General features: G+C 37.8%; 2 protein-coding genes across 2 annotated transcripts in view; both read left to right on the top strand.

The window, feature by feature from the left end:
- The window catches only part of LOC117230734 (sonic hedgehog protein A), an 83643-nt gene extending 74052 nt beyond the window's left edge, over positions 1-9591 (top strand). Inside the window, exons 3-4 of the mRNA XM_033488453.1 lie at positions 1470-1731; positions 8522-9591. Coding sequence (XP_033344344.1) covers positions 1470-1731; positions 8522-9207 — 948 coding nt within the window. The 3' untranslated portion in view covers positions 9208-9591. The remainder of the gene's footprint in view (positions 1-1469; positions 1732-8521) is intronic.
- A 3586-nt stretch (positions 9592-13177) lies between these two features.
- On the top strand, positions 13178-26511 carry LOC117230560 (short transient receptor potential channel 4-like). The gene is made up of 12 exons (XM_033488141.1): positions 13178-13213; positions 13462-13599; positions 18870-19204; positions 20239-20434; positions 20593-20769; positions 21259-21529; positions 21614-21719; positions 22809-23110; positions 23523-23774; positions 24704-24819; positions 24902-25060; positions 26108-26511. The coding sequence occupies exons 1-12, from the start codon at positions 13178-13180 to the stop codon at positions 26276-26278; spliced, it is 2259 nt and encodes a 752-aa protein (XP_033344032.1). The 3' UTR covers positions 26279-26511.
- Positions 26512-27227: the final 716 nt, after the last annotated feature.

Here is a 27227-nt window from a genome sequence, read left to right on the forward strand (position 1 = left end):
TCATAAACGCATAAATTTATACATCCTAACTCTTGATTAATGTACTCGATACGAGCCACGGATAACTTACTTATATCACACAATAAACCGAAAACAGCCCCTGTAGTTGGCTACGTGAATTAAACAGGGTTTACCGGAATCTCCATAGCTTCCCATAACCTAAAGTCACTGGTATCCTCGAGCACACTTTCTCGCGCGTTCTATTGACCATCAATGCTTCTCCTCCTGTCATTCAGGTATACAACCAGAATACCGAAAGCATAGAGAAGAATGTCTTCTGCTCTTAAGTCGCAAACGAGAGGAAGAAAGAAGAATAAAAAAAGAAGAAGAGGATCGCCGTAACTGAATGATCCTCGATACCGATCGTATTTATACTCCTGTTTGCCTGCTAATTCGCCACGGACACGACCCTTAAAATCCTGGTGTCCGGCCAACACATGTATTCGTTTCCCGTTCTACACTCGTTCCAGGGGCTGTTCGTTTACCTGGCCGAGCGGTTGCACGCGGCGCGACGCCTTTTTCCGCGTGCATCCGCGTGAAATCGCGTAAATCCTCGTCCAGACGCGCCTGTAAGGAAAATCGCGTTAAGCGGAACTGTGAAGGAAAAACTAGCTCGAAAGGAGGGTCCAGCGTGGTTCACTGTATACGGAGATGAAAAGAGGAGAAAAAAGCCGTTGTTTGCGTTTCACGGATGGAAGACGAAGTCGAGGGATTGGTCTCGCGCGAGAGGGTGCCTTAAATACGAGATAGGTCCAAAGGATTTTCAAAGTCATTGGTTTTCTCTGTAATTTTGATGGGAAATTTGGCCGCGATGAGGAAAAGAAATTATTCCACGGTTGTGTTAATATATTAGATTATCCCTACAGTTTCTTTCGTTTTATAAGGAAACAATAGACGCACAACATTTTTTGTTTTATATTCTTTTTATTGAATTATGTATGATACATTTCGTTCTATTGAAACAGACCCAAACTTTTGGGACGACCAAATATTATGAACCTGAAATCCGTCTTTAATCAATTATTGATGGTGGAAATGACAAACGATAGATATACGAATTCTATTGTTCATAGAAATATTCAAATTCCATTATTAATAATAGAGATTAACGATACTTCTTATGCTTGTGCAAGCAATAATGTAATAGAACTCTGGATTTATTCAATTTGTGTTGGATTTCTAGAAAGGATTAGGTTCATGGAAAAATAAGCGCATTTGTCGTTTAGTTAGTTAATAACTTGTCAAGCGTAACTTGAACAACGTGAAAAAATTAACGATAATTAGTGGTCAATTATTTCTTCTCCATTTTTGTTACGTTGGATATCTTTAAATTATTTTTGGTTTGTTAGCTTTCTCTGTTCCCTAATATCTTTATTCGTTGTCCTAATGCCATCATTCCACAGTTACGGTTAAATTACTGAATGTTGTAAATTATCAATCGAGTAACCCGAGGATGCGTTTTGTTACAGAGGTGTAAGGAGAAGCTGAACACCCTGGCTATCTCGGTAATGAACCAGTGGCCGGGAGTGAAGTTAAGGGTGACAGAGGGTTGGGACGAGGAGGGAAAACACGCGACGGATTCGCTGCATTACGAGGGACGTGCCGTCGACGTGACGACGAGCGATCGGGATCGCTCGAAATACGGAATGCTGGCGAGGCTCGCTGTCGAAGCTGGTTTCGACTGGGTCTACTACGAGTCTAGGTCCCACATTCACTGTTCTGTCAAGTCTGGTTAGTATTCTTTATTCATTATTTTCTCCAATTAGATGGTCTTGTTAACTAAATCATTTTTCAGCTAGAAAAATTACTTCAAACATAACATTAATTAATTAGATCTATTATAAAGGAAGTTCTTTTCTCTTCTCTCTTCATTTTCTTTTACCTTTGATGTAGGATGTACCAAATTTTTGCATATACATCTCGAATTTAGATATTTTAAAAGTGCTTAGATTTCATGTAATTTTTAGAGAAATGAACTACTTAAAAAAAAAAAAAAAAATGAAACTACATCGGGTTTCGTATATATTCTAGATTTGTAATATTTAAAATATTTTAGGAACACCGCTGCTGAATTTCCATTAACTTTTAAAGAAATAAATCGCGTTTGAAAAAACGTTTTTCACGTTGAAGTATTTTAAATGTACGTATTTATAATGATAAGAATGAAGAGGAAGTTATTGATCGATAAAAGCAACCTGCCGAGAAGCTGCAGTCGACGCTCTCGTGTAATTTGTCGTTACGCTCCTTTAATTCGGCGGCTTCGATTAAGTTCCGTGTAAATTTCAATTACCAGAGGCAAAAACGATTTGCCTTGTCAGAACCACCGGTGCAACAACGTTGCGCAAGTCGGTCGATAGTCTCTTGCGATTCTATTTCCACGTTTCGACCGGGGAATATTAGATTTTTTAATATCGTTATACGTAGTTATTATCTCGCTAGGAAAGAAATTTAGAGAAACTTAAGAATCAATGGAATTTACACGAACATTTTTAAATACAATATTTAATATTCTTGTTATAATATTCAGTAGATGAAACAAATTTTTACTCGAGTTCTGTTTCTTTAAATTACGTTCGTAAATGAGTAAAATTAAATTGCAGATTGCAGTGTTACTCGCTAATATTTTTTTTCGAGAAACGATGCAACAAAAATTTATTCGCTGGTTCGAAGAGATCCAGATCTATCTATCGATGCCCGATAAATCGTATTATCGCTATCAATCAACATTCCAGTGGAGACACGCGTTTGGATGTTCCGCCTTGTCACGGTCACTTCATTCGTCACGCCGAAATAACGTTGGCGAGCCAATGTTCGAGTCACCTAACCATGTTATACGTTTGTAATCGTTTCCGGCACCTAATTTCTCCTGAAATCTCTTTAAATCACGCGCGCAATTTACGATCCTCCAGATATCGCCGCGTTTTATGGAATAAACGAACGAACGATCTTCGACGATCGTGGGACCGTTTAGTAATTCATTTCTAGAAACATCGAAGCTTGCAATTTACGATGCAAAGTATTATCTCTACGAACGCGCAATTTTCAAATGGAAATAAAAAGAGAGAATCAGTTGCGGACAAACAGATTTATTAAAAATTTGTAAAGAGATATTTATAGGACAAGAAATATAAGATAATGACAACAGAATGCACCGTGAATCCTTTTCGATAATCGATGGCTGTTTCAGTGAATTTTATTTTTACTTTGATCGATGCTTGGTTGGTTTATTTATGGAAGAGCACCACTGCTACAAGAAAATCTACTTGCTGCGCCATTTGCCTCTCCGCCAAGAGGAAGTTATCTGTTTTACCGACTTGTATAGATCTTCAGGGTATTGTAGAAAATGATCGCACTCGGTGAAAGAAGTTATTCTACGAGGACAGAGGCAGTGAAATATATCTTGTATGCCAAGACCTATCTATCGAGGATAACAAAGAGTAACGCGACAATTCTTTTACGTGTTTCACAGTCTTATTCATACAGCATATATATAATATATATTTTGTAAAGTTTAAACTTTGTATTTAAATATACTCTTATTATATACTTGAGTATTTAAATATACTCTTTAAACTTTAAACCACGATTGCCCCGCGGAATTAGAAATTAAAAATAGTCGATCGAAATACTAATTGAGCGCGATTCCATATAATATCGATTCTTTAGAATATTCGTGTTACAGAATATTCTATTCTGTACGAACTAAATTCCATAAGAAATTATATTTCTACTTGATTCTATTTATTTATAAATCCACAAATCGTGAAAAGACGTGACTCAACGGAAAGACACAAGATAGAAATGGAGGAACAAGAAGAGAAACCGATACAGTCGAACCTCGGTAATTCGAAGCTCAAGGAAAGAGTTAAATAAATAAAGATCTAACACAAACGAAAATTCGACGTGCGAAAGCTTCGTACAATGGCACAGTTACGCTCACTTTTCCAGAAAATGTTAGTACTTTAAGCTTCCCCTTGAAACTAACTTTGTTCAACGCACACATATGCAAAAGTTAACGCGGGCAAAACGAATGGCAAAAGAAAAAGACGCGGAGGATGATGGCAATTGCGCGCTCGACTGACGAAAAACGACTAGCTTCCATGGATAAGCCCGTGATCGAAAGGCAAAGAACCAGAGGAACGGCCTGCGTCGTCTTGCGTTACTTGAACAACTATAACAGTTAAAAGAAGACAATACAGAATGATCGATTTCTCACATCTTGTGGACGTAGCATAAGTACACTTCGAGTTGCAGAAGCACTGACGATAGAAGTTGGAACTTACAGAGGTAAACTTTGATTTGTAGAGATAAACTTGGACTCGTGGAGGTCTTCTGAGTATTCGAAAGTCGAGTTTCAGAGGTAACAGAATGCATCTATGGATATGTGGCAAATAATTCCAGTTGAAGTAAGTTTTATTGCCACTTGCAAAGATTTTCGCAACGGAGCAGAAAGCAACGAAGAAAATTCTAGTCTTACAGAAGCTTTCGAGTTACGGAGGTTCGACTGTGATAGAAATAAATAAAAATGAAAAAAGATACAGTAGAGATGTGAAACTAAATTTGTATTCTATCGTACAGTATTGTATTTCTTTATAGCATCGAGGCTTCTGCCTATTACAATCTTTCCTGTGCACGTTTGATACATTTTATTTCTATCGCAATCTATTCCTTACAGTTAAGTCTTCATTACATTGTCTATCTGAATCTATAGAAATCTAAAATATCTAGCTATATCCTTATCATATAGATTATATCGTATAAATTATTATACTTATATCTTCTAGTTCATTTCGTCTCGTTATTCTAAGACATATCGGCTAAGGCGTCTGCACGTATATTTCTATGCCACAACGCTGTATGCGAGCATATGCTGTCAGTCTTTGATATTTTATTTCAGTTTTCGTCGTTGTTCTTGGTCTCTTCTCTATTCTTTCAAGCAAGAATCTCTCGACTTCGTGCTTTCCTTTGTGAAGTTTGCTAGTTTCAATATGCGCTTTGCGGTTTTTATTGTTTCTGTCCATTTCTTATTCCTCAATGTGGTTGATCTGATTTCTCTACACATTGTATAGTCGCTTGGTACATGCCTTTCTATTTTCTGTTTCTCCGGCCTTACATGGTTGACATGATTGGTCCTCTTCCATTTTATATTTCAGTTCATTTTCTATCATCGTTGTCCAACATAATTTCTTTTATCGACAGCGTGCAACTAGACTTAAGTAAAGATGATAAGTACGACAAAGGTAATAAAATGGCCAGATATCGCATAATTCAACGTTGTCAATTTTCGTTACGCGACGATACGAGCGAGAAACGTTCACAGAATGGTTGGACGAAATTTCTCATAAGCTACATACACCGCGGGTAGAAAAGGAACGTTAAAAAGGACCAAACACGAGGATTCGGGGGCGCAGGCTCGTTTCGTCAGTTTGGCCGAGGCTCGAGTTTCAAAATAAATGTCAATAAATCTAGGCTTGCCTGTCGGCTCAAATTAGATTCCAGCGTTACAATCGCTGCGAAATCGATACGAGCCGAAAGAACGATATTCGAGAGACCAAGGGAACGGTCAGTTAAGAGAAACAGGTATCGTCTGTGGACGCGAGCCACGCGTATCACGATTTCGACGCCCTCGCTCCATTCTCTGATCCATCTTCCTAGATCGATCGATCGATCGATTTCCTTCCAAGATCCTTTGCCCGATTTGCCGACAGATTTTACCTCGAGACGATTCTCTACGAGATTCTCCAAATATCTCCTCTGCTAGATTTTGTAGTCTGATGTGGTTGAACTTTCGATCAATCGAAAGAAGAAACAGAGAAGAAAAGATAGAAATCGGTTAATTCGAGGAAAATCATTCAGTGTGGGTAGTAGAGCTTAATTTTCATGGAAAATTATTCGTCGTCAAACTATAACGGAAGGATCAATAGAAAATTAATAAAACATGTAATTGTGGGAACGCACGATGGCTTGGAAATTCATACAAAATGTTTTAAACTTGATTTTAAACTATACCACAATGTTTTTTACTATCGGTTGATCTAAGAAAACTTGAAGTATGGAAAAGATTTTGTTATCGTATCTGACTCAATATTAGCTGCGTGATATTCACCCCATCGGATGTCTGAGGGTTAATCAGCTTACCCAATCCCTTGGCGACAATTCACGCAATCGCTATTCTCCATCTTTCTCACGATCTCCCCTAAACTTTCTTCCAATCAATTCCATGCTCAACCCACTTGTGCAACGACGTGTCGAATAATTCTACGAACAAGCTTCCACGTCTTTCGAATTCATCCTCCGCTTTACTTCTATATAAAGAAAATCTGAGAATAAAAGAAAAATAAAATTTCTGTGAAAGATTCAACCCCTCCAGTGTTTTTAATTTCGTTTACTGAATATTTCATCAACCTATTCCTGGTTATTCTAGTTCGTTTGTTGCATTCTGTATTTGATAAAAAGACATTTTACATACAGTTTGCCAACATCGTCAAGTCAAATAAGATGAAAAACCTTGAAACATAGCTAAAGATGGTTCGTTCGTTAAACAGAGTAGTCAGACACATACACACATGCACAAAATCTGACGACTATCACTTGAGTTATAAATGAAAACCAGCTTTTTAATTGCTGAAAAGGATGATCGGCCAGCTGTAGCTTCGCTAACTTCACATTTTCAGCTTCAAGCTCTTTACCATACTCTTCATGTTCAACTTCAGACTTTCTACCGATTTCTCATTCTCAACTTCACACTTTCTACCGACTCTTCGTTCTCAACTTCAAACTTTCTATTAGCTCTATATTTTCCACTTCGACGTTTTTACCGATTACCTGAATCCTCAATTTCGAACCGTTTAACGCCTCCAAATAATTTCCATATTCAAATATCCTGTTCGAGACTGGTTTCTCAGAACGTTCGATTCCCCTGCTCGTGTCGCTCTTACAGTGAATTAACGAAACGCAACGACGTTCTCTGACATGATGGCGATTTTCCACCGCGAAACGTCGGAATTCATCGGTGGTTGAAGGCCTCGAACCGGAAGGGATCCGGTCCGGTTTGATCAGGTAATCGGATCCGTGGACTGCGGTGTCGTCGTTGTCGACCAGACGAATCGAACACGGTTGAGAACGCCTCATGTGTAACGAGCTAACCGTGAGAAATTCGTGGCAATCATCCCTTGTCGACTACCCCGTCGTACCTCGTAATAACGATTGTTCGACGGGAATAATCGCGATTTCCCCTGAGAACGTGGCTCTCTATATCGCGCTGTTGCGACCCACCGACGACAGGCTTCATTTAAATTTAAATTTCTGTCCGCGACAACGTCGATACGACTTGTTATCCACGAGGTATCATTCGATGCATCTCCTCTGATATTTTTTTCGCTCTCCCTAATAGCCACGTAGACTGGGAAGATATTTTTTCACGTCAGACGCAGGGAAAATTGGGGGAATCTTTATGCATTCGTAGTCTACGATTTGATAGCTGTACGTGTGTGTATATTCTTTGCTGCAATTCAGGGTACCATCTATTACGATTTGAAACTTGAACGATCAACGCATTCGATACGAGAAGATTTTTTATGGTCTCTAGCTTCCGTGAGGAGGAAGATTGAGAAAAATTCCTTTGCTTTCAATTTTTCTTTCTTTTTTTTTTTTTTTTTAGAATACACGCTCGATCGTTGAGAAATATTAAAGAAAAAGCAATGTCGATGCATTGAACGTATTAAGTTTTTATATTTTCAAATAAAAGATAATCGTATCGATTGCTGTGTAGGAGAGAAAATTCATCGAAATTTTATGAACTCGCGTTTCTTTCAATGAAATATGATCGTACGAATTCGCGCTTTAGAATTCAGCGTGACGTTCACTGGAAGACCAAATGGGAAGTTGTTCGGTTTTTCTATTTCGACAATCGAATCACCCCAAAATCGACGTCAGAGTCGCAGTAATCGATACTTCAGTTTCGTTAATCTCCTTCGCGCAATTCAATTTTCGATCATCCCAAAAAACGAATCAACTTTCATATGTTCTATTGGGACTCGCAAGTTTATTCGGGCGACGGAGATTCGATTAAAAGATCGAAATATAGGAAGAATGATTGTCCAAAGTAGAAGTATTTTATATAATATTTTATACTATAAAAGACTTTTTAAAATATTCTCTTTTAACAATGATATCGTAAATTGTTCTCTTTTCTCGTAACTGTACCTCATTTTATACTTTTTAAATGAAAGTATCCAAATCGAGAAGCATCGAGGAAAAACGCGAACATTATTTTTTAAGCATAAGAAATATAATTTTCTATTTTTTATGTCTATAATAAACGATATACAGTAGAATTCCATTTTGGTGAAATATAATAAAAATATATTTATCATTCATTCGTTACATTCATCGCATTAACCAAACAGCATACGATAAATTAACACCAACAATGTTACCAGTAAAAAATCTTTGCGAAAAACCTTGGTAGAAACCTTTCCAAAAACTTCACGTTTTCTAATCAACCACTCTCTTCTTTCAGAATCATCGTCAGCGGCGAAATCCGGAGGTTGCTTCCCGGGCAGAAGCTTGGTGCGAACGGCGGACGGTTCCTCGAAGCGGCTGGATCAAGTGCAACTTGGTGAGCGAATCGCAGCCCTGGACTCGCACGGTGACATCGTGTACAGCGAAGTAATAGCCTTCCTGGACCGTTCATTCGCCGAGAGGCGACAATTCGTCCGATTGACCACCGAATCTGGTCGAGTTCTCACACTGACACCAGCTCACCTGGTCCCGGTCGAAGGCAGATCCACGGTATTCGCTGGCAGAGTTCAGCCAGGGGACAAGATCCTGGTAAGAGACCCAGCCGATGAAAACGAGGTTCAGCATCGTCTACGATGGGACAAAGTAATCGACAATCGATTGGTTCTCGAAGAAGGCATTTATGCTCCTTTAACAATGGAGGGAACGGTGTTAGTCGACGATGTGGTCGCTTCTTGTTACGCGTTCGTAGACAACCAGGAACTGGCTCACTTCGCGTTCCTTCCGTACCGAATGTGGAGCGCTGTGAGAAAATTTTTCGAAAGGAGGCTCCTGGAAGCAGAGGACCTCAGGTACACGGACGCGAGGCAGGACTCGAGAACGGGGCAAGAAGGCATACTTGGATATGCGTCCTTCCTCTATTGGATCTCCTCGTACGTCACGCCATCGAGGATACTGTATCAGTGAGACGAGGTCGATCGAGAGGATTTCTTCTCGGCTTTTATCTTTCTTTTTTCGTCGAACGGACTGCGAAACGCGTTCGCGAGTGCCCCACGTGGAGTCAGGCGAAGGAGGATTTCGAAGGATGTGGAAGATCGTTCGAGGTCTCTTGACAAGAATGCACGTGTACAGGGGAAAACGATGTGGAAGAACTGAGGTGGAATCGGAATGGAATTGCAGATGTACTTCGTTTTGGAACCCAAAGAATTTGTTCCTCTTTCTTCCTTGGAATATACGAGAGTTTGCAACAAGTAGAAAACGAAAATATAACGTAGCTAGAAAACTAGTACTTTTTGGATTCTACTCGTGTTAACCCTTAATCACAGATGTTGGTGCTTTTAATATTACCATGTACCAATATAGTCCCTTGGATTATTTATTAAATCTCTCTGTTTTGAATTAGAATAGAATTGAATTAGAATTAGTTAGAAAACAAAGGACGAGGCTTCTTAGAATGGAAGATGATCAAGTGTTGAAGCTTTTAAAATTGCATGCTAAATTGTGGTAATGATATGAAAACTTACATTTAGTCTATAGTTGAGAGTTAAACAACCTCATATGTTACGAAAGGAAGCCACAAATTCAGTGTGTCTCAAAACCAAGTTGAACCGAAATGATAATAAAAGTAAGATAGAAACGAACGAATGGACGAATACTGGACGACGTGAAAGGTCCACGCACGTGTTCCTGTGTCGTAAAAAGAAGAGATCCTGGTTGTTAATAATGGAATAAACGAACGAAACGATCGTTTGTCTCTTTCTGTTGAATTTTTATTCTAGGATCGGATTTCTTCTTTTTTTTTTTATTCATTTTTCATCGAGAAATGTACTCGATGCGTGGACTGTGCGCGTAGCTCGAAGTCGAAGATGCATGCAGAAATGAAATTTGTTCTGGCCAGTGACCTCTCCTCCATTCATTGAATTAACTTGTAGTATACTAGGTATTATTATCGAGAGGATGGAGTTGAAACGAAGCTTTAGAAGCGAAGAAGCTTGTGCTCTTGGTATAGTGTGTGTATAATACGAATATATAATATAATTATTGTAATTTTCTTCATTTTTGGCTTTCTCTGTCTCATTTCTGTCTGTCTGTCTGTCTCTCTCTCTCTCTCTCTCTCTCTCTCTCTGTCTCTATCTGTCTGTCTGTGTGTCTCTCTCTCTCTCTCGCTCTTCCTCGACGAATTTTATTTTTGCGCGCGAATCGTGTTTTTTCGGATTATGAGATGGATCTTTTACGAAGCCCGGTTAGAATGGAACTTTGCGACGAATTCGTCGATAAGTCGAACGAAAGGGACATAGTGCGTGTTTGAAATTTATTTATGGAACTTTTGTTAGGATGAAAGGGTCGATGTTCGACGAGATGCTTGGAATACTTGAGAAGTATGCCCCGTTTTGTACTTTGTGACGCGAGTGAAAAGTATTTGGCTGAACTTATGTAAAAATATGGTTTGTTATTTTTCATGAAATACGCGATAAAATATTTGTGTTCATTCGTGCCACGTATTCTGTGAAATAATTGATTTTTATGTGTTCACGGTTCTGCGTTTTATCGTTCTCGTAAAATACGTATACGTCCCATAAATTTTCAGAACAGGTTTTATCATGTTCGTGATTTATTTCTTGACGTCTTGATCAAAGTTTTAATAATATTTTAATATTTTTCAATATTTGGAAAAATAACGGAGGATTTTAGAGGATCATTTCGGTCTGTGTGTGTAATTACTTTTTGTGATTATTGGAAGTATAAGTATAATTGGAAGTATAATTGGAAGTTCATACGGAAAAAATATTATTACATGTACAAAATTTTTAAGACTTTTTTTATTAAAAATTGTAGAAGTACAATCTTGATTATTTATTCCTAAAAATATTTACGTGAAACATTTATCAAGTTACGAAGATGTACATTATTTGCCTTAGAATATTTATGATGTAACATAATTCTGTTTAAAAATTCGGCACCGTTTTGTGCTTCGAATATTTCGAAAATTAATTAGACGCGTACTTAAGCCAAGAATATTACGTATTACACGTAAAGACGGATAAAGTGCTCGATTTTTTACCTACGAATCCTTTGAAAATAATAATGAAATTTTGTTAATGAAATGATGAATAAGACGATTCACGATATGTTTTTAATGCCGCTTATGCAAATTACAAACGTACTATCTAAACGAGTTATAGGCAAAGATTGAAATTATTCAGCCAAATCACAGAGACACGTTCATGTTCGTTGCAACATGTTATACCTTTTAATCGCTTCTCGCCCCCAATTCTTGCCTCGAAAGTAGCGTCGACTTTCATTCATCTAATACGGCATTCTAATGTTAGAAACAATTTATTTATAGAGACTAAACGTTGACGTTCGTTCGTCGATCGATGCTTTCTTTTCGCGCTTTTGGTGCCCTGTGTATACGTATGCAAAGTAGCAGAAGAAGCTAGAAAAAAAAAAAAAAAAGAGAAAGAACTAGAAAACGGAAAAAAAGTATTACGTCCCCGTTACCTTTTCCCCAAGTGACCTAGAAGAAGAAGAAGAAGAAGAAGAAGAAGAAGAAGAAGAAGAAGAAGAAGAAGAAGACGAAGAAGAACAGATTAGGAACGCTTCAAAGAAAAGAAGAAAAGCGTAGAAAAAGGAAAGAATCATTGTACATAGTCCGCTGTTCGCCAGTTTCTTTTTCTTCTGTAGAATTCTGCGAGCGCCGCGTTTCCCTCAACTCGATCTTTTTTTTAATCGTATCCCGTATAGAATTGCTGCATTTAACGCCACCTATAAACCCGAAACAACGATTTTCTCTTCCCCTCGATGTACAGGAATCCGTAGTGTGAGATATCGCATATTCGATTTTTTCAAACATCATCGATTTATCCGGAATTGGCTGAGAATGATTCATTCTCACGCTAGAGAGGTTACTGCATCGACGCCTAAGTTATCTGCAGAAATTTATATATTATAGTAATTATTATTATTATTATATTATTATATTATTAATATTATTATATTATTAATATTATTATATTATTATTATTATTATTATTATTATTATTATTATTATTATTATTATTATTATTATTATTATTATTATTATTATTATTATTATTTGTACGTAGCGAAAACAAATTATAAATTATGTATATACACCATCGATAGATTGAATTACATCATTAAACACAGCAGAAACCAATGTCCCATCATTGTCTTCCACCTTCTTCTTATTCTTTTTTGCTTTCTTAAGAATTCATTATTGATAGATATTTTATAAAGTTATTGAACAACGAAGGGATATGATTTCATTAATGAAATGATCTTCAGATATACGGAATATGTATTTATTTTCTTCTATTTTAAATTGCTGAATGTTTGAGGGATCTTTATATAAACGTAAAAAGTAGAAAGAAAATTGAACGAACGTTCATAGGGGATCAGAGTCCTGTATCTCTTTGCGCATCGCCGAAATGCTAATTCCAATCTTGAATTGTTTCCGATTTGCTGTGATTCAAGTTGATTTCGTTCGAAACATCTACGTATGCATTAAGTTTCGATTATAATTATAAAGATATTGCTAAATATGGATGAGATAATACGACAGTAGTAAAAGATAATGGCACAGTTCGAGGATCGTTTCGTCGTTTTATAAAATTACTTTAAACTATATCTATTTTATTTTTAGATTTTCGAGTCTGATAAACTACAGCCAAACGCAGGTTTAAGAAGGCGATAGTTAATTTATCCTCTTAGACATTGGTCGAGGTTGAAATATAATTTAAAAAGTGGCCGAAGATCGAAGCGATCGTGTCTGAATCGAAGAGAATCGTTGCTGCTTTGTTCGTTCTTTCTATATGAAATTTACACGTCAAGCTAAACTACATCAAACTCGTTTCACGTAAAACGTGACGAACATCGTTTTCTCTAACGTAATTAAGGTAGATCCGTGCTCAGAATGTCGCAGGAAGTAAATCAAGGTACCTTACGAAGGGTGAGTATTTTTAAATATCAACTCTACCCTTTATATTAGGTTATAGGTCCTCCTTTAACGTACAATTATTACAATAATTAATTATTTTAAATAATTGTATCTACCTTTCGATCGCCCTTTAACAAAATATAGAAAATTTCGTACTTTTTATTAAATAAAACAAAGCTCGTTCTTCCAGTTTAATTCGATTTAGGATCTTACGATTGTGTAGCATTAACGAGCCACTGACAGGTTCATTGACGTTTCAGGAATCTTCCGTGACGATTTCATACTTGCAAGAACTGGAGAAACACTTTTTCGAATTGGTCGCCCATGGGAATGTTCCGGACGTGAGGGAGTTTCTTGAAAATAATCCGCAATTCAATATCAACGCTATTGACTTTCAGGTAAGATTAATAGTGCGACGTTTTATCAACTTTATCGAAGAACTTAACGATTGAGTTATTAAATGTCGTGAAGGTGCCGTGTATTTTAATTCCTTTAGTACCTACCTTTAAGCAGAGTCTCTTCTAATTTTAATTTATCGATCGATCGTAAATTTACTAGTTTTTCAAGTATCACGTGATTGTAATATCGTTGCGTGCGAGACATTATCGGTTCCACTAGAAATAATTCATCGTAAATTCAATAAATAACTCGCACTACAATCGTTATTAAAGCTTCCTTTCCAAACTTACATTAAGCGATCGTACAGAGATATGATTTATTATACATTGAAACACACGCATTTTTCACGCCATCTTCGCTTAACATTCTTCACAAAATGTCCCGAATCTCTGCAGTTCTCTGTACCACGTTCTGTATCAAGTTACTATACGAATCTCATTAATCGGAAAATTATCGATCTGATCAGTATCAAATTTTTCTTCAAAATTATTCCATGATATTACGACGATGACGATATCCAATGATACGCACGATGCGATGATCGTTTACTGACTCTTCTCGTATACCAACTGCAAGCATGCACTTTAAAACGTGTAGCAAAAATATAGTGGAAGATGGTGAAAAACAGCTTCCCTTTTCGTGGGAGCTCGTAAAGATCGCCGGATTTATCTGCTATCGCCGGTTTCCCACAACATAACCGTAAGTGGTGTCCGTCGTTTACGTGTCGATTCAGCAGAAGGCCGCAGGTAAAGTGGACATGCCGACTATTTCCTTCGTGTCACGGCTCCCCTTGACCCCTTTTCCCGAGATCATTTCCGATGATTTACGCGATGGGCCGTTCCTTTTCCGAAAAGTTCAAACAGCAACGCCGTCTCTTTGTCCAAATCGCAGCAAACCATCGATAAAATTGTGAAACGAGGAAGAGAGAGAAAGAGATGAAGAAACGAGAACAGAAGACAGCGACGAAAGAGACAAGAACTGAGAAATATGGATATCACAGATGCAAAAGGGGATGGGGAAACGAAAGCGGAAATGAAGTTGTAGAAGCGAGACAGAATCAAAGAAGAAATGATAGGACAGAAGAGTATCGGTGAAACACGCAATGAGGAAGAATAGGGGGACGAAGAAACGAGGACAAGAGCAACGATGAAGATAAAATGGAAGATCGACGCAAATATACAGGGGGTGTTTCCAAGATCGTAGTACAATCGGAGAAGAAACGATTCTTCTAGTAACAGTAAGTCGAGAACGTAAAATACAATTCTCGGAAACGAAGCTTTGTATGAGAAAATTTTATTCTTACTTTCTGCTTACTTTCTCACGAGGAATCGCTCCTTTTTTCATTGTGTTGCGATTTCAGAAACGCCATGTATAACGAGGAAGAGAAAGAAGACGAAGAAACAAGAACAGGAGAAGAGAGCAAAAGAAGACAAGATCTCACTAGCGATGAAGTCGAAAGAAGAAATACAGTACGGACAAAGAAGAGTATCGATAATATACGGTGATAAACAGAGAAACTCCAAAGAGACTGATCTAAGCCAGGAAACGTAAAAAGGAAGAGTATCGGCGAAACACAACAGAAGAAGAAGAAGAAGAGATCGAGGAAACAAAGAAGATAGACTAGAATCGACCAAACTACAGAATCAAAAACAACAAGATCAAACTAGAAAAAGAACTGGAAAATAAGGGAACAAGGAACTAAGGAGGAAAGTCAGAAGTCGACAAGTCTACGGAATCAAAAACGAGGGAAAGTGAGAAAAGCCAGGACTTGTACCAGCAAACTGAACAAACAAGGTACAGAAGAAAAGAGCGAGAAAGCTGAGAGAAGAAAGAGCTGAATAAAAACGAAGAATCGAGAAATCCGGAAGAGAACGAGAAACGACAGAAGGTAGGAAAAGCCAAGTTTTACATTATCAGGGAAGCATACGAAAGAGAAGAACGAGAAGGCAAAAAGAAGAAAGAGTGGAGGGAAACGAAGAGTCGACGAAACTCTTACGCAGAAGCACCGTAACCGAATGAGAAAAAGCAAGACGAGGTCTCGTTATCTCCGATCTTCACCCCGTCGAGATACACGTACCCCCCGTGGAATGTTACCCCCTCCTTCGGCAACGTTCGTGTCGTCCTCCTCTCTTCGGGGTTCCCAAAAAGCCCAACCCTCGTTTCGCTTTGAGCCGAGAAGACACCGCCACGGCCGAAAGCGAGAAAGAAGAAACCGTACAACGAAAGAGTGGAACAGAGGGAAGAGATGGGCGAGAGAAGTGAAGAGAAGGCCGAAGAAGAAGGAAGAGAAGAGAGGGAGGGGATAGGGCGCGAGAGAAACGGAACGAAAGAAGCGCTCTGGCACCGCTTTGCCTCCGTGTATCTACGGCCATATTTCAGGCCGTCCTTTACAAGACAATGGTTTCAGCCGAGGACCGATAAAAATTATTCAAATGACTGGTCCCGCTGTAAATTCCATCCGGGAATCCCCTTGCCGCCGCGTGTCCGCCGCGAGAGCCATCTTCCTCGTGAGCGTGCGCGTGCACTTTGGGAAGAACCTGGAGGATGCTCTCGTTTTTTGCATACGATATAATATTCGCGAAGACGTCAGGGCCAGCTGGAAAATTTGAGCGGCAGAGAAGGTTGCTTTATTTCGTGTATTTTTTTTAGGCTAGAACGGTAGTTGAATGGTGTTTTAATCAGATGAAGATAGATATTGTTAGAAGAGACGTGAAAGAGGAAATTTTCTATGTTGGTAGGTTATGGTATTCTGTTTTTCATATTATACGAGCAAATTCTTAATAGTTTTCGAGACATTTACGATTACGGCAGAATAATCGGTTCTTCGAAAAATCGACATAATACTCGTTGATGAAAATTCGAAAATCGACACTGTTTTACGATGCGTTCGAATCAAGGTTTCATTTTGATCGGCGTATTAAAATAATTAGACATTCTCCACGTTCTGTTTATGAGAATATCCCGTTGCAGGAGCAGATACGTAATATCGTTAGAGATATACAAAATTACAGTTAAGCAGTCAGATACGTAAGAAGGTGAAGAATTTGACGATACGCTCGATGATAACGAGAATTGACGCTTGATATCAAAAAATTCCATTCAATTAAGAAAACTGGAGAGAACTCAGGATCTATCACGAGAACGTCGCAATAAATCGAGTTTCGATCAGCCTAAAACTTAATGTCATTTACTCATAGCAAAATACGAAAATAACGTGTTTCGTTGCACATTCCCAAGCTTTGCTTCTCTCTCAAGCACGATCCTTCCTCCTGCAATCCTTCTCGCAATAATTCTTCATAACTTGGCAACCATTAATCATCACCAAACGACCAAACAATCCCAAACAACAAATCACTCGCTCAAAGAACCTCACCGAAAGCCCACAAAAAGAATTCGCCAAACATGAAATTTAAATGAACCGCGCCATCGAACCACTCCGTTAGCAATAAATTCCCTTTTCCGCGCAAAATCAACCTATATATTTCCCCCTTTCCCCTATCATTCCCTTATTTGACGTACGACGACTTCCACAAATACTGCGAATAAAACAGTCGGTGCCCTAATTGCTTCGACAGCGGAGACTCGTTCGTGTTTGTTCTGACGCGAAAAATCGGCAGCTGTGTCGAACTCGATTTTGGAAAAAGGCCTAGAGGCGGCGTATATCACAAGGCGGGATCGTGTCGGTTTCACAGTGTCCCCTGGGAGACGGCCGAAAAGCCAGGATATCAGGAAATATTGTGACCGGTGTGTCGGCGGCAACAATGGAGTTAGCCCATTGTCGGTGGCCGCCTCTGTTAAACGCGCCGCAGATGGGCGACAAACGTCGTCGTCCCATTCTTCCTACGAAAAGGGACAGGGCCAAGATATCGAGGGCCAGGAAGCAAAAAGGAGGAAGATACGGGAACGAGAGAGAAAAAAGGGGAGCAGATATAGAGAAGTCGGAAAGTCGATTTCACGAGGACCAACAAGCGAACAGGAATTCCGTGATTCCCGTGGAAATACGTGGAACGCCTTTTTGTGACACGCGTAAAACGATGGTCGGGCATTTCTGTCGTAGAACCAAGTCGATCGTCGTCGTCGTTGTTGAGTATTATGGACATTGTGTAAGGGAGCACGGAGAACGAGAGATCAGTACATACGATGGTTCACGAGAGTATTCTCGAACTCTTGTATTATAGAAATCTTTCAGGAATGAATGTATGTATGCTATAGAATCACGAATGTGTGAATTTTCTTTCTCTGATTGTGCATAGAAATTAGTCGAATGCCTTTTTCTTCTTCTTGGCTATAAATTAAATAGACGAGCGTTGCGACTGGACTGCGGATCTTTATGAAATACATCTGGAATTTGACGATTAGATTCCGACCAAGGGCAGGAAAGTGTCTATTTATGGTACTTGGACCGATAAAAGGGAGAGGAATGTGGTTTTTATGAGTCTTTTAGGGTCTTGGGAATCCTGTTATTTTAGGTTTATGAAAATTCTTCTTCTGTGTTCCTCTTTTACGTGTTTGGTAGATTATCTTCTATTAGGAACGGTTATTGACCTACGAAATTGTGAATGAAATTTGACGAACGCGAGTAAAGACGAAACGTCGAAATTTGTCATTCCTCCGTTTTCAAGGAAAATACGCCAAGTGAAAGCGTATTGGACGTCATCGAGGTGGAATCTCAGATCGAGCAAAACGCAAACCAGGTGAATATTAAGCAGGCAAACCTTCAACGTACGAAAGTAACGTAACAGATTACAGAATTGGAGACGCGTCAGATGCACCTCATAAAAGAAAAGATAAAAGAAAGATATGTGAAAATTTGTATCGCAATGAAATATACAAATCGCAGACCATTTCGACGACAACTGTCTCTCTTTCTTCGTTATCACGTCAAAACATTCACGAAACATCGAACATAAAAAAGGCACAAAAACAATTTTAAACCTCTTCCGACTTTTTTCCCGCTATCTCGTAAAAAATTCCCAAAGTATCATATCGAACCATACAATATCCTCGAATACCATACCTTAAAAAATCTCCTAAAAAAAAAAAAAAACTAAAAACACCGATTACAAAAAAAAAAAAGCAATTCCAAACCTTTATACGCATCTGCTGCACACCGAAAGAAAGATAGGTAAAAATTCGAAAGCTAAAAATGAACGAGATACGTCTGTAACAAGGTACACGTGTCACGAATGATTCTGAGCTTTCTCCCGAACGAAACACGAGATTCTTTTTTCTTTTTTTCGCTAACGAGAGGTCATGGCCTTTTTTTCAGGGTGTCACTGCGCTTCACATCGCGGTTAGTGACAGGAACACGCCAATGGTGGAGTATCTCCTGACTCATCCGGACATCGATCCGAGTGACGCGCATCTACACGCCATCAGGGACAACGAGATAAAAATCGCCATGATTATTTTGAACAAACTGAACGATCTGTCACCTGGATTGGAGTACGCCGGTATAACGCGAAGCGCCGATTTCCCGGACGAAGCCACGCCACTGGCGATCGCTGCTCAATACGGACACTTCGAGATGATCAGTATGCTTCGAAACAGGCTTCACTTCCTTCCGAAACCTCATCCGCCTAGCTGCAATTGCGTAGAGTGCAAGTAGGGAAAAAAAAGAAAAAGAATTAATCAACGTTAAGAGTAAACGGACCCTTTTACGCAGAACCCGGTAGCAACTCACGATGATTCGAAAGTTAGAGAAAATCGTAGTCGAAACATTTTCATCTTCGACGAGATTCAGCTCCGCTCGCACTGGGTATATTTTATTTCTGCTGTTTCTTCCAAGATGCTTCTTCGCGGCTTGTTAAATGTAGCGTGTAACGTAACTAATATTATTTTAAATATTTACTTACTGTTCGTGGATGGGTATATTATATTATTCAGCAAATTCGGCTTCGGTTAACGAAGGAAGGTCCACGTCGGAGTCAAAGCGTTTTGAAGATATCTGTATCTCCAACGATCCTATCGTCGCTGTTTAAATTATCATGGAAATGTAAACGATCCGAGAGAACGAGGCACCTCGTTTCTTGCAAATTTTTATGTTTTGTCTCTGATATGGATCAGCCAATCGACGAAAACATCGGTAGATTCGGAAAAGTATTCATAATGTTGAAATATCCACCGTGGATAACTTTCTTTGGATTTATTATTTTAAGAGGATTGGAGAATTCGTTTTGCCCGACCGACTGGTTTGGAAGTTTTCTGCAAAATAGCTATAAGACTAAGAAAGGATTGTAGCTTGATAATTTTAATAATTTTATAACGTAAGAGCTGTTCTATGGGTCAGAAATTTTTTACGCGATAAGGATAACAACATCCTGGGAAATCTGTATACTACGCTCGACTAACTTTTTGTAATTTTCTGGGTTGAACAGGGTTCTGCATAACTGGGCCTGATTAACGCTTTGCGGTCCGAATTAAATCGAACGTTGAATTGTTCATCGTGATTTGTTCATGCTGAATACATTGGATTCAAAGACTGTTCTTAATTGTAAATTTTGATAACCAACGATTATGTCGCGGATCTTTACGCGTTTACGGAGAACCTGCGAAGAATTGTAGTTTCGTAGAAGAAGAACGAAAAGAGATTCGATCAAAGAAATGAAGTTAAACTATGTTCTTGTTCGATAGCGTAGAAGAGAACGAGAGAGGAGCGACATTCTTGCGATAGAGAGGATGCGATTATTCTCGTACAAGGCAGTAACAAATCCAGCGTACATATGTCAAATTGTCGACGATCCGATTTTGGAAGCGTTCAATTTGTCTTACGAGCTACGGAAAGCCGCCTCCTTCGTCAGAGAATTTTACCACGAATACATAGAACTCTCTGAGGTTATTTTCCTTTTGAAGATAAAAATCCATTGATCAGTGTGCCATTCTCCCAGGATAAATTTATCGTAGAACGTGTCATTCTCTTGGAAGAAATTCTTATAAAATGTATCCTTCGTCTATCGAACAAGTTCTAACAGAATGTGTCGTTGTTTTCATAGAGCGTGATGCAGTTCGCGACCGATCTGATCGATTGCGCCAGAAGCGTGGACGAAGTAGAAGTCATCTTGAAACAGTCTACTGGATTTGCCCATTCGTATAAATTTATATACCCGAGGCTACTATTCGCGCTGCACAATACGCAGAGAACCTTTGTGGCTCATCCTAATGTACAACAGGTTGTAGATAGTAATCAATACTTTGTAAACATACTTGTACACTATGTAGTAGTACTTTAGAAGAATGGCGTTAATTTAGCGAAAGAATTCTTAATTTGACGATGCCGGAACAATTAATTGTAAACGCGAGCTACGTCAGAGTGTCTTCATAATTATCGAGTAAAATTGTATCGTTTGACGAGAACAGCGTGACGATTCAAAATAGAGGTGTTTTAAAATAGCGAGAAATATACGTGAAGAATATTTCGCCAGAGAAATCCAAAGATTATTAGTCAAATTAGGACGTTTTTTCCATTTCCAAACTTATATTTATATTAATCGCAAGAATTATCGACTTTTAATATATATCTAAATATATTATACACAATTGAAAATGAAGCAATATAATGACAAGCATAAATAGCATCCCGCCCCAGTAAAAGTTAAACGTTAATATTACCATATTTGTTAATCCTCTGGTTAAAGACACGACGAAATTTCAATTTGCAGTTAATTACGAGCAAGTGGATCGACGGCTGGTACGAATGGAAGATCATGAACCCGTGGATGAAGTCTTTATTCATAATAATGCGAGTCTTCATGCTACCGGTGATTCTGGTAGTGGTTTTGGTCGCTCCGAATTCAAAGAGGTCGAAATTTTGGCAATCACCGGTCAACAAGTTTATTTCCTCCACCGCCAGCTACTTGGTGTTTCTGTTGATCGTTTTTCTTCAATCGAACGCAGACAAAACCGAACAGCTTCGTGGACCGCCTAACTCTGGTATACCCTATTACCTGATATCGACAGATCGAACAGAAATCGAACAGTAGCGCCTTGACTTCTCACCTCCGGCTGCTTCCTCAGTATACGTCTGGGTTTTGATAATTTACGTGATGTCGTACGCCTGGTCGTTGATTCGTATGTGCATAATACACGGGCCGAAGAGATTCTTCGCTGGACCGTGGTATTGGTATGACTTTGTATGCCGACTAAATTCATCGACCAAATTCATATCGTCGATGGACGACATTTAAAATGAAAATTACTTCGTGTAACATTTTATTTTATTTTATTTTACTTCGTAATCGTACCGCTTTTCATCTTCGTTTTACATCGTAATCGTACCGCTTTTCATCTTCGTTTTACTTCGTAATCGTACCGCTTTTCATCTTCGTTTTACTTCGTAATCGTATTACTTGCTATTACTTTGTATTACGTCGTATTACTTTGTATTACGTCGTATTATTTCGCATTACTTCGTATTACTTCCTCCTGTATGGCTTTTGTACATTAAAATTATCGAAATTTCTCAAGTTATGTCATATTCTATACAATCACTAGACTGCGCTCTTTATGAGATTTATGGGAAGTTTGACAGTGTAAAAATATACAGAATGCAGATAGTATGCAAAGATACGTATAAAATGTCCAATGTACAGCGCATGCTATGATATTTAGCGAGTTAAACAGACCTAGATTTAGCTTCCACTCTTTCAGTTGCATTTTAAAAAATCTAAAGTTGCATACACATTCGCAGTCTAATAACGATATATAATGACAAAAGCATAGGACAAATAAGTTGCAATTATTTCTGTTTTATTTATTATCGAATTCGAACCGAAATCTGAAAACTTAAGGGAGTTACACGATCTTGTGTAACAACAATGAAACCAAGTGACTTTTATGAATTTTTCTTTGGACTAACTACTGATTATATGGAAATAGAGCTTTTGTAGTGATGATGTAAATAGATAGTCTTGGAATGCAATCTCAAGTATGTGATTTAAATGTAACTTCGTTTCGTTAAAACACTGACAAATATTAAAAATCGAAAATCGAAATATCAAAAGAACTTTCTTTGTGCAAAAGCATAACATTTTCTTCCATTTTCTATTCTCATTTCTTCATTCTTCTCGCGCGAAACTATTGTCAATTTTCCATTGATTAATTTGTCAATTATTCGATCGTTCGATCGAACGAGATCCCATTATGTCACACTATTTTTCTAGTAACAGTTCTGTATTACCACTTTAACGAAAAAAATTTGAAACGATGACAGGTTCGAGATGATCATGATATCCCTCTTTATTCTGACCTTCCTGTATTGGATAACTGCTGCGTTGGACGTGAGAATAAATGGTCAGCTCGAATTGGAGAGGAAATATTGGAACCAGTACGATCCCACATTGATCGCCGAAGGAATTTACTGTCTGGCAACGATAATGGCCTTCCTGAAATTATTGTACATCTGTCAGCTGGACTATCATCTGGGCCCACTTCAACTTTCTCTCGGGCAAATGATCAAGGACGTTGTCAAATTCATCATTCTCTTCAGCATAATCATTTTTGCATTTACCGCTGGTAATACTCGTAATTTATCAAAGTTTCTTTTTCTATAAGTCAACGCTTACTTTCTTCTTTGTATATGAGCTATACGATATTTCCAGTTTAAATTTATACCGAAAATAAAAATTATTTCTCTGGAAATATTCAACATAGAGCTTGCTCGATTTCGCGGGGTGAAATTAGACGAATAGTCGAATTAATAGAGCAATTGATGTTAAATAGAAATATATTGAGATTTATTCGGGAAATTTATTAAAATTTGTCAAATAGAAAGTTTAAGTTCCTCTAATAAAGTTCGGTGTATTTAGTAAAGTTGGACAAAATTGACGCTGGAAAATATCTGATCTGTAAATTGTAAGCATAAGATTTGTTCGTCGATATTGTAGAAAATTAATAATGGAATTGTTTGTCATTGTCGCTCCTTTAGGCACGTGTAAACTTTATCAGTATTACGAGGATATGGTTCAAATCGACGATGAATCGAAAATCAAGACCCAACAGGTCAGCTCGTTCGTTAATTTCTCAGCCACCTTGAAGACTCTTTTCTGGGCACTTTTTTGCATGAGCCCCATCGAAAGCGCTGATGTGATAATTGAGAACCTTCCGGGAGAATCGGAGAACGAGACCATCATCAATCATCACACGTTCACGGAGGTTATCGGCTATATAGCCTTCGCCGGTAATACGCTTATCTAAATTTCCTTTTCGCTTCGTCGGGAAATCCAGATAAAGTTCACTTGAAATTCCAGTCTTTGTCTTCTAGAACGATATTTCCATTTATTAATCACTTTAAACTCTAACATTGTAGTTTGTAATTTATAACATTACCGATGGTCGTACCGTTTTAATATCTGACAAATAAAACTAAAGTAAAGTGAAATACTCACGAAAAATGGGGAAAAAATAGGAAAAATAAATATGTATATTTATATGATATTACGTTTAATTTTAACATCTACTTTACATTTGCTTTTAATTTTTGTTCAATTTCTTAGAATAGGAAAATTTGTAATTTTTTCCTTTTAGGAAGAAGGCGGGATATAGGATAATATTTAAAAAATCTCCTGCTATTTTTCCACCTTAAGTTACTAGTGGAAAATGAGTAATAAACATCTAAAATCTTTTTACTGAACACAGTCTGTAACATACAAAATATAAAAGAGATCAAAGTACATTTAAAATACGCGAAAGGAGATACCACGCTAAAATGTGGATGACATTATGGGGGAGGAATACAAAACAATTTATTACGGCTTTAATTAAATTTCATATTAAATATCATTCTGCCTTCCAGTTTAATGAAACAGAAATATATGTATGAATTTTGCGTATAATTTATAGGTAGTTAAAGGATCGTTAATGTATTAAAATAAAGTAAATTTTAACATTTTCACGTATAATATAAATAATAAATCAAGAGAAAAATACCTTCCAAACATAAATGAGATAAATAATACATATATTATTTATCTTTTATTATTGATTTTTAAAACAAAACTTTCATTATATCATTTTTGGAAAATTATTCCCAAAAGTATCTTTCATTTAACAATATATTTTTGCTCTTCTTGTGCTCTGAATAACTCCACTGTGATTTCTCTTTTTCAGGATTCACCTTCATCGGTGTGATCGTGATACTGAACATGCTAATTGCATGCATGTCCAACACGTTGACGGAAGTCACAGAGAACGTGATCGTGGAATGGACATTCGGGCGAACTGAAGTTCGAAAGACAATCGATAGTTGCTTTTTAACTCGCAAACAGTAGATTCTAGGATCAAACTAATTAAATATCCGCTTTTCAGACTTACGTCGATTTCATGCTCACGACTACGCTCCCACCGCCATTTAACATTATTCCGACGTACGTTGGTATTCAACCGATTGTCGAGTACCTGAAAATATGGCTGAAACCAACGTCAAACAAGCGTGCACGATGGGATCCACATCACTGTTTTTATATCGTTAGTAAATTTAGCATTTAGTAAAAGTTTCAGCGCTGTTAGTACAAATATACAAATAACGTTTTTGTATATTTTGTATCTTGAACAATTTGAAAGAAGACAAGCTTACCGCTTCTTTAGAAGTATCAGGTTGTCCAAAATGTAATGTCTCTTTCGTTTTATAAGGAAATAATAGATGCACGTTTTTGTTTTTATTTCCAGTAGAACAAAATGGATCATACGTGATTCAATAAAATAATATAAAACAGAAGATATCGTGCATCTATTTTTGTCTTATAAAACGGAAGAAACTCTTGGGACAACCTGACACTTGCTTTTATTATTTGTGACCAAGAGTCTTCTACTAGTATATTGAAATGAGGAAATCGCAGGTCACTGAATCATTTATGTTTTGTAAATATACATTTATCGATTAAGAAATTCTTTTTACGAAGAAGATCTTCTAACGTTGTTTAAACTGGACTTCGAATGAATTTTGAAACTTGTTCTTAATATGTATTTAAATTACATATGCAAGCTCCTTTAATTTAAGCTTGAGTTCGATTAGTCTGTTCAGAACACGCAATCCCTTTAACGATATTTCTTCTCGATACAAAATATTTCATAATATGAACATAATCGACGTAACGATGAATTTTAAATAACAATGAGCATCAATTGGGCACGAGAAGAAAAGAAAAGTTGCATAATCCTCTTGTCCTGCTGTAACAAATGAAGACTGCAAGGGAAGTACATCATAAATCACGTTTTCCATTTTTCACAGGAGAAAAGTTTCACAGTTCAGTAATTCCGTATTACCAAAATTGTTCCCTTACTTGATTTACACTCCATTTTCTTCACAATGTTAAAAAATGCCATTTGTCGTAATAAAATTAGAATAATTAAATCGCCTTTAAATTACCCTGGCTACCTTACAAAACATCGCCAATCTGTCGGCTAATTTAAAAAGAATTACATCTTTAAAAACGTATTTATGATGCTCCTCTTTCCTTCGATCTTCAAATATATTTTGCCGCTAAGAGCACTGCATTTTCTACTTGTTGGCAGGAAACTTTAACGGAGGAAAACAACGATGAGTTCTCGATAGTGATGTCCCAGTTGGTACAGCGTTACTTCCGGAAGAAGGATAAAAAAATGGAGGAGAACGAGGTGGAGAAGGTAACGAAAGAGATCGCGGAGCTGAGAAATCTTCTAAGAGACGCTCTCACCACTGTTTGATGAAACAATCAACGAGGCCAAATTGATTTCTATGAGCTTCCCGCCGAGCTACTTGACGAGCAACCGCGACTATCTTAACGCCGAACGAGCAAACAAAAACGTCGTCTTCTCTTCTCGCGCGACACGTGGGCGCGGAATCGTCGAACGAAGATCGTAATTAGCAGATAGATCGAAGAGAAATATCACAGTCTTGGGAAAACACTGGCAGTCTGCGCGTGAATTCAATTCACTGTATTGGCGAAGAGCGCAAAGCATTCGAAGAAAGAATTTCTTCCGGCTTCATCGATCCTCGAGATTCCTCCAAGGAATTCCACGCTCTTTTCTTATTCAAGATTCCTGCTTTTTGTTTGAATATCTTTCACGAGAACAGAGATTGAAATGTTGCGAAGGTCGTAGTTAAACGATGCAAGTAATAAGAAAACGATCGAAATTAAGGATAAAGATGAATTATTCTAATCAACTGTAGCTATAGCGGATGTCTTGTGCAATAAAACGTATTTTCAGTGCCGATGATTTGCCGATGTATTATTCATGCATAAATTCGGCCTTCTTATTATCATAGCACGTCCGGTTGTTTCAGCGAAATGGAAATTTTCCATTACTACGTGACGTTTTCATGATTTGGAAAGTCTGGAAATGTTATTAGCTTTGTTACGATGAAAACGTGAGCTCGTTTGATGCGTGCCATACATTACGCTGTAATAATATGTATACAGAATAATATGTCATTGGCAAAATTCACACTCGTGCGAATCATTAAATTTGCTTTTTTTTTTTTTGAACATTTACGGAATACTGTTCCTCCTTTCATGCAAGTTCAACCGTTGTCCACAACGTGTAATATCGTAGAAATTAGTCGTAGTTGACGGGAAAGGCGAATCTGTTGAATATATCTCCCCCGTTCCTTTTTCCAATTTTAAATTCAAATCCGAAGATAAATCTCTGGCCA

This window comes from Bombus vosnesenskii, unplaced genomic scaffold (assembly GCF_011952255.1).
Source record: "Bombus vosnesenskii isolate JDL3184/JDL3185 unplaced genomic scaffold, Bvos_JDL3184-5_v1.1 scf7180000013267, whole genome shotgun sequence".
Classification (NCBI taxonomy): Eukaryota; Metazoa; Arthropoda; class Insecta; order Hymenoptera; family Apidae; genus Bombus; species Bombus vosnesenskii.

Coding starts and splice junctions, on each gene's coding strand:
- LOC117230560 (XM_033488141.1), top strand. CDS start 13,178: ATGTCGCAGGAAGTAAATCAAGGTACCTTACGAAGG. Junction 21,530..21,613: donor TCGTGGACCGCCTAACTCTG/GTATACCCTATT, acceptor CTGCTTCCTCAG/TATACGTCTGGGTTTTGATA. Junction 24,820..24,901: donor GGACATTCGGGCGAACTGAA/GTTCGAAAGACA, acceptor TCCGCTTTTCAG/ACTTACGTCGATTTCATGCT.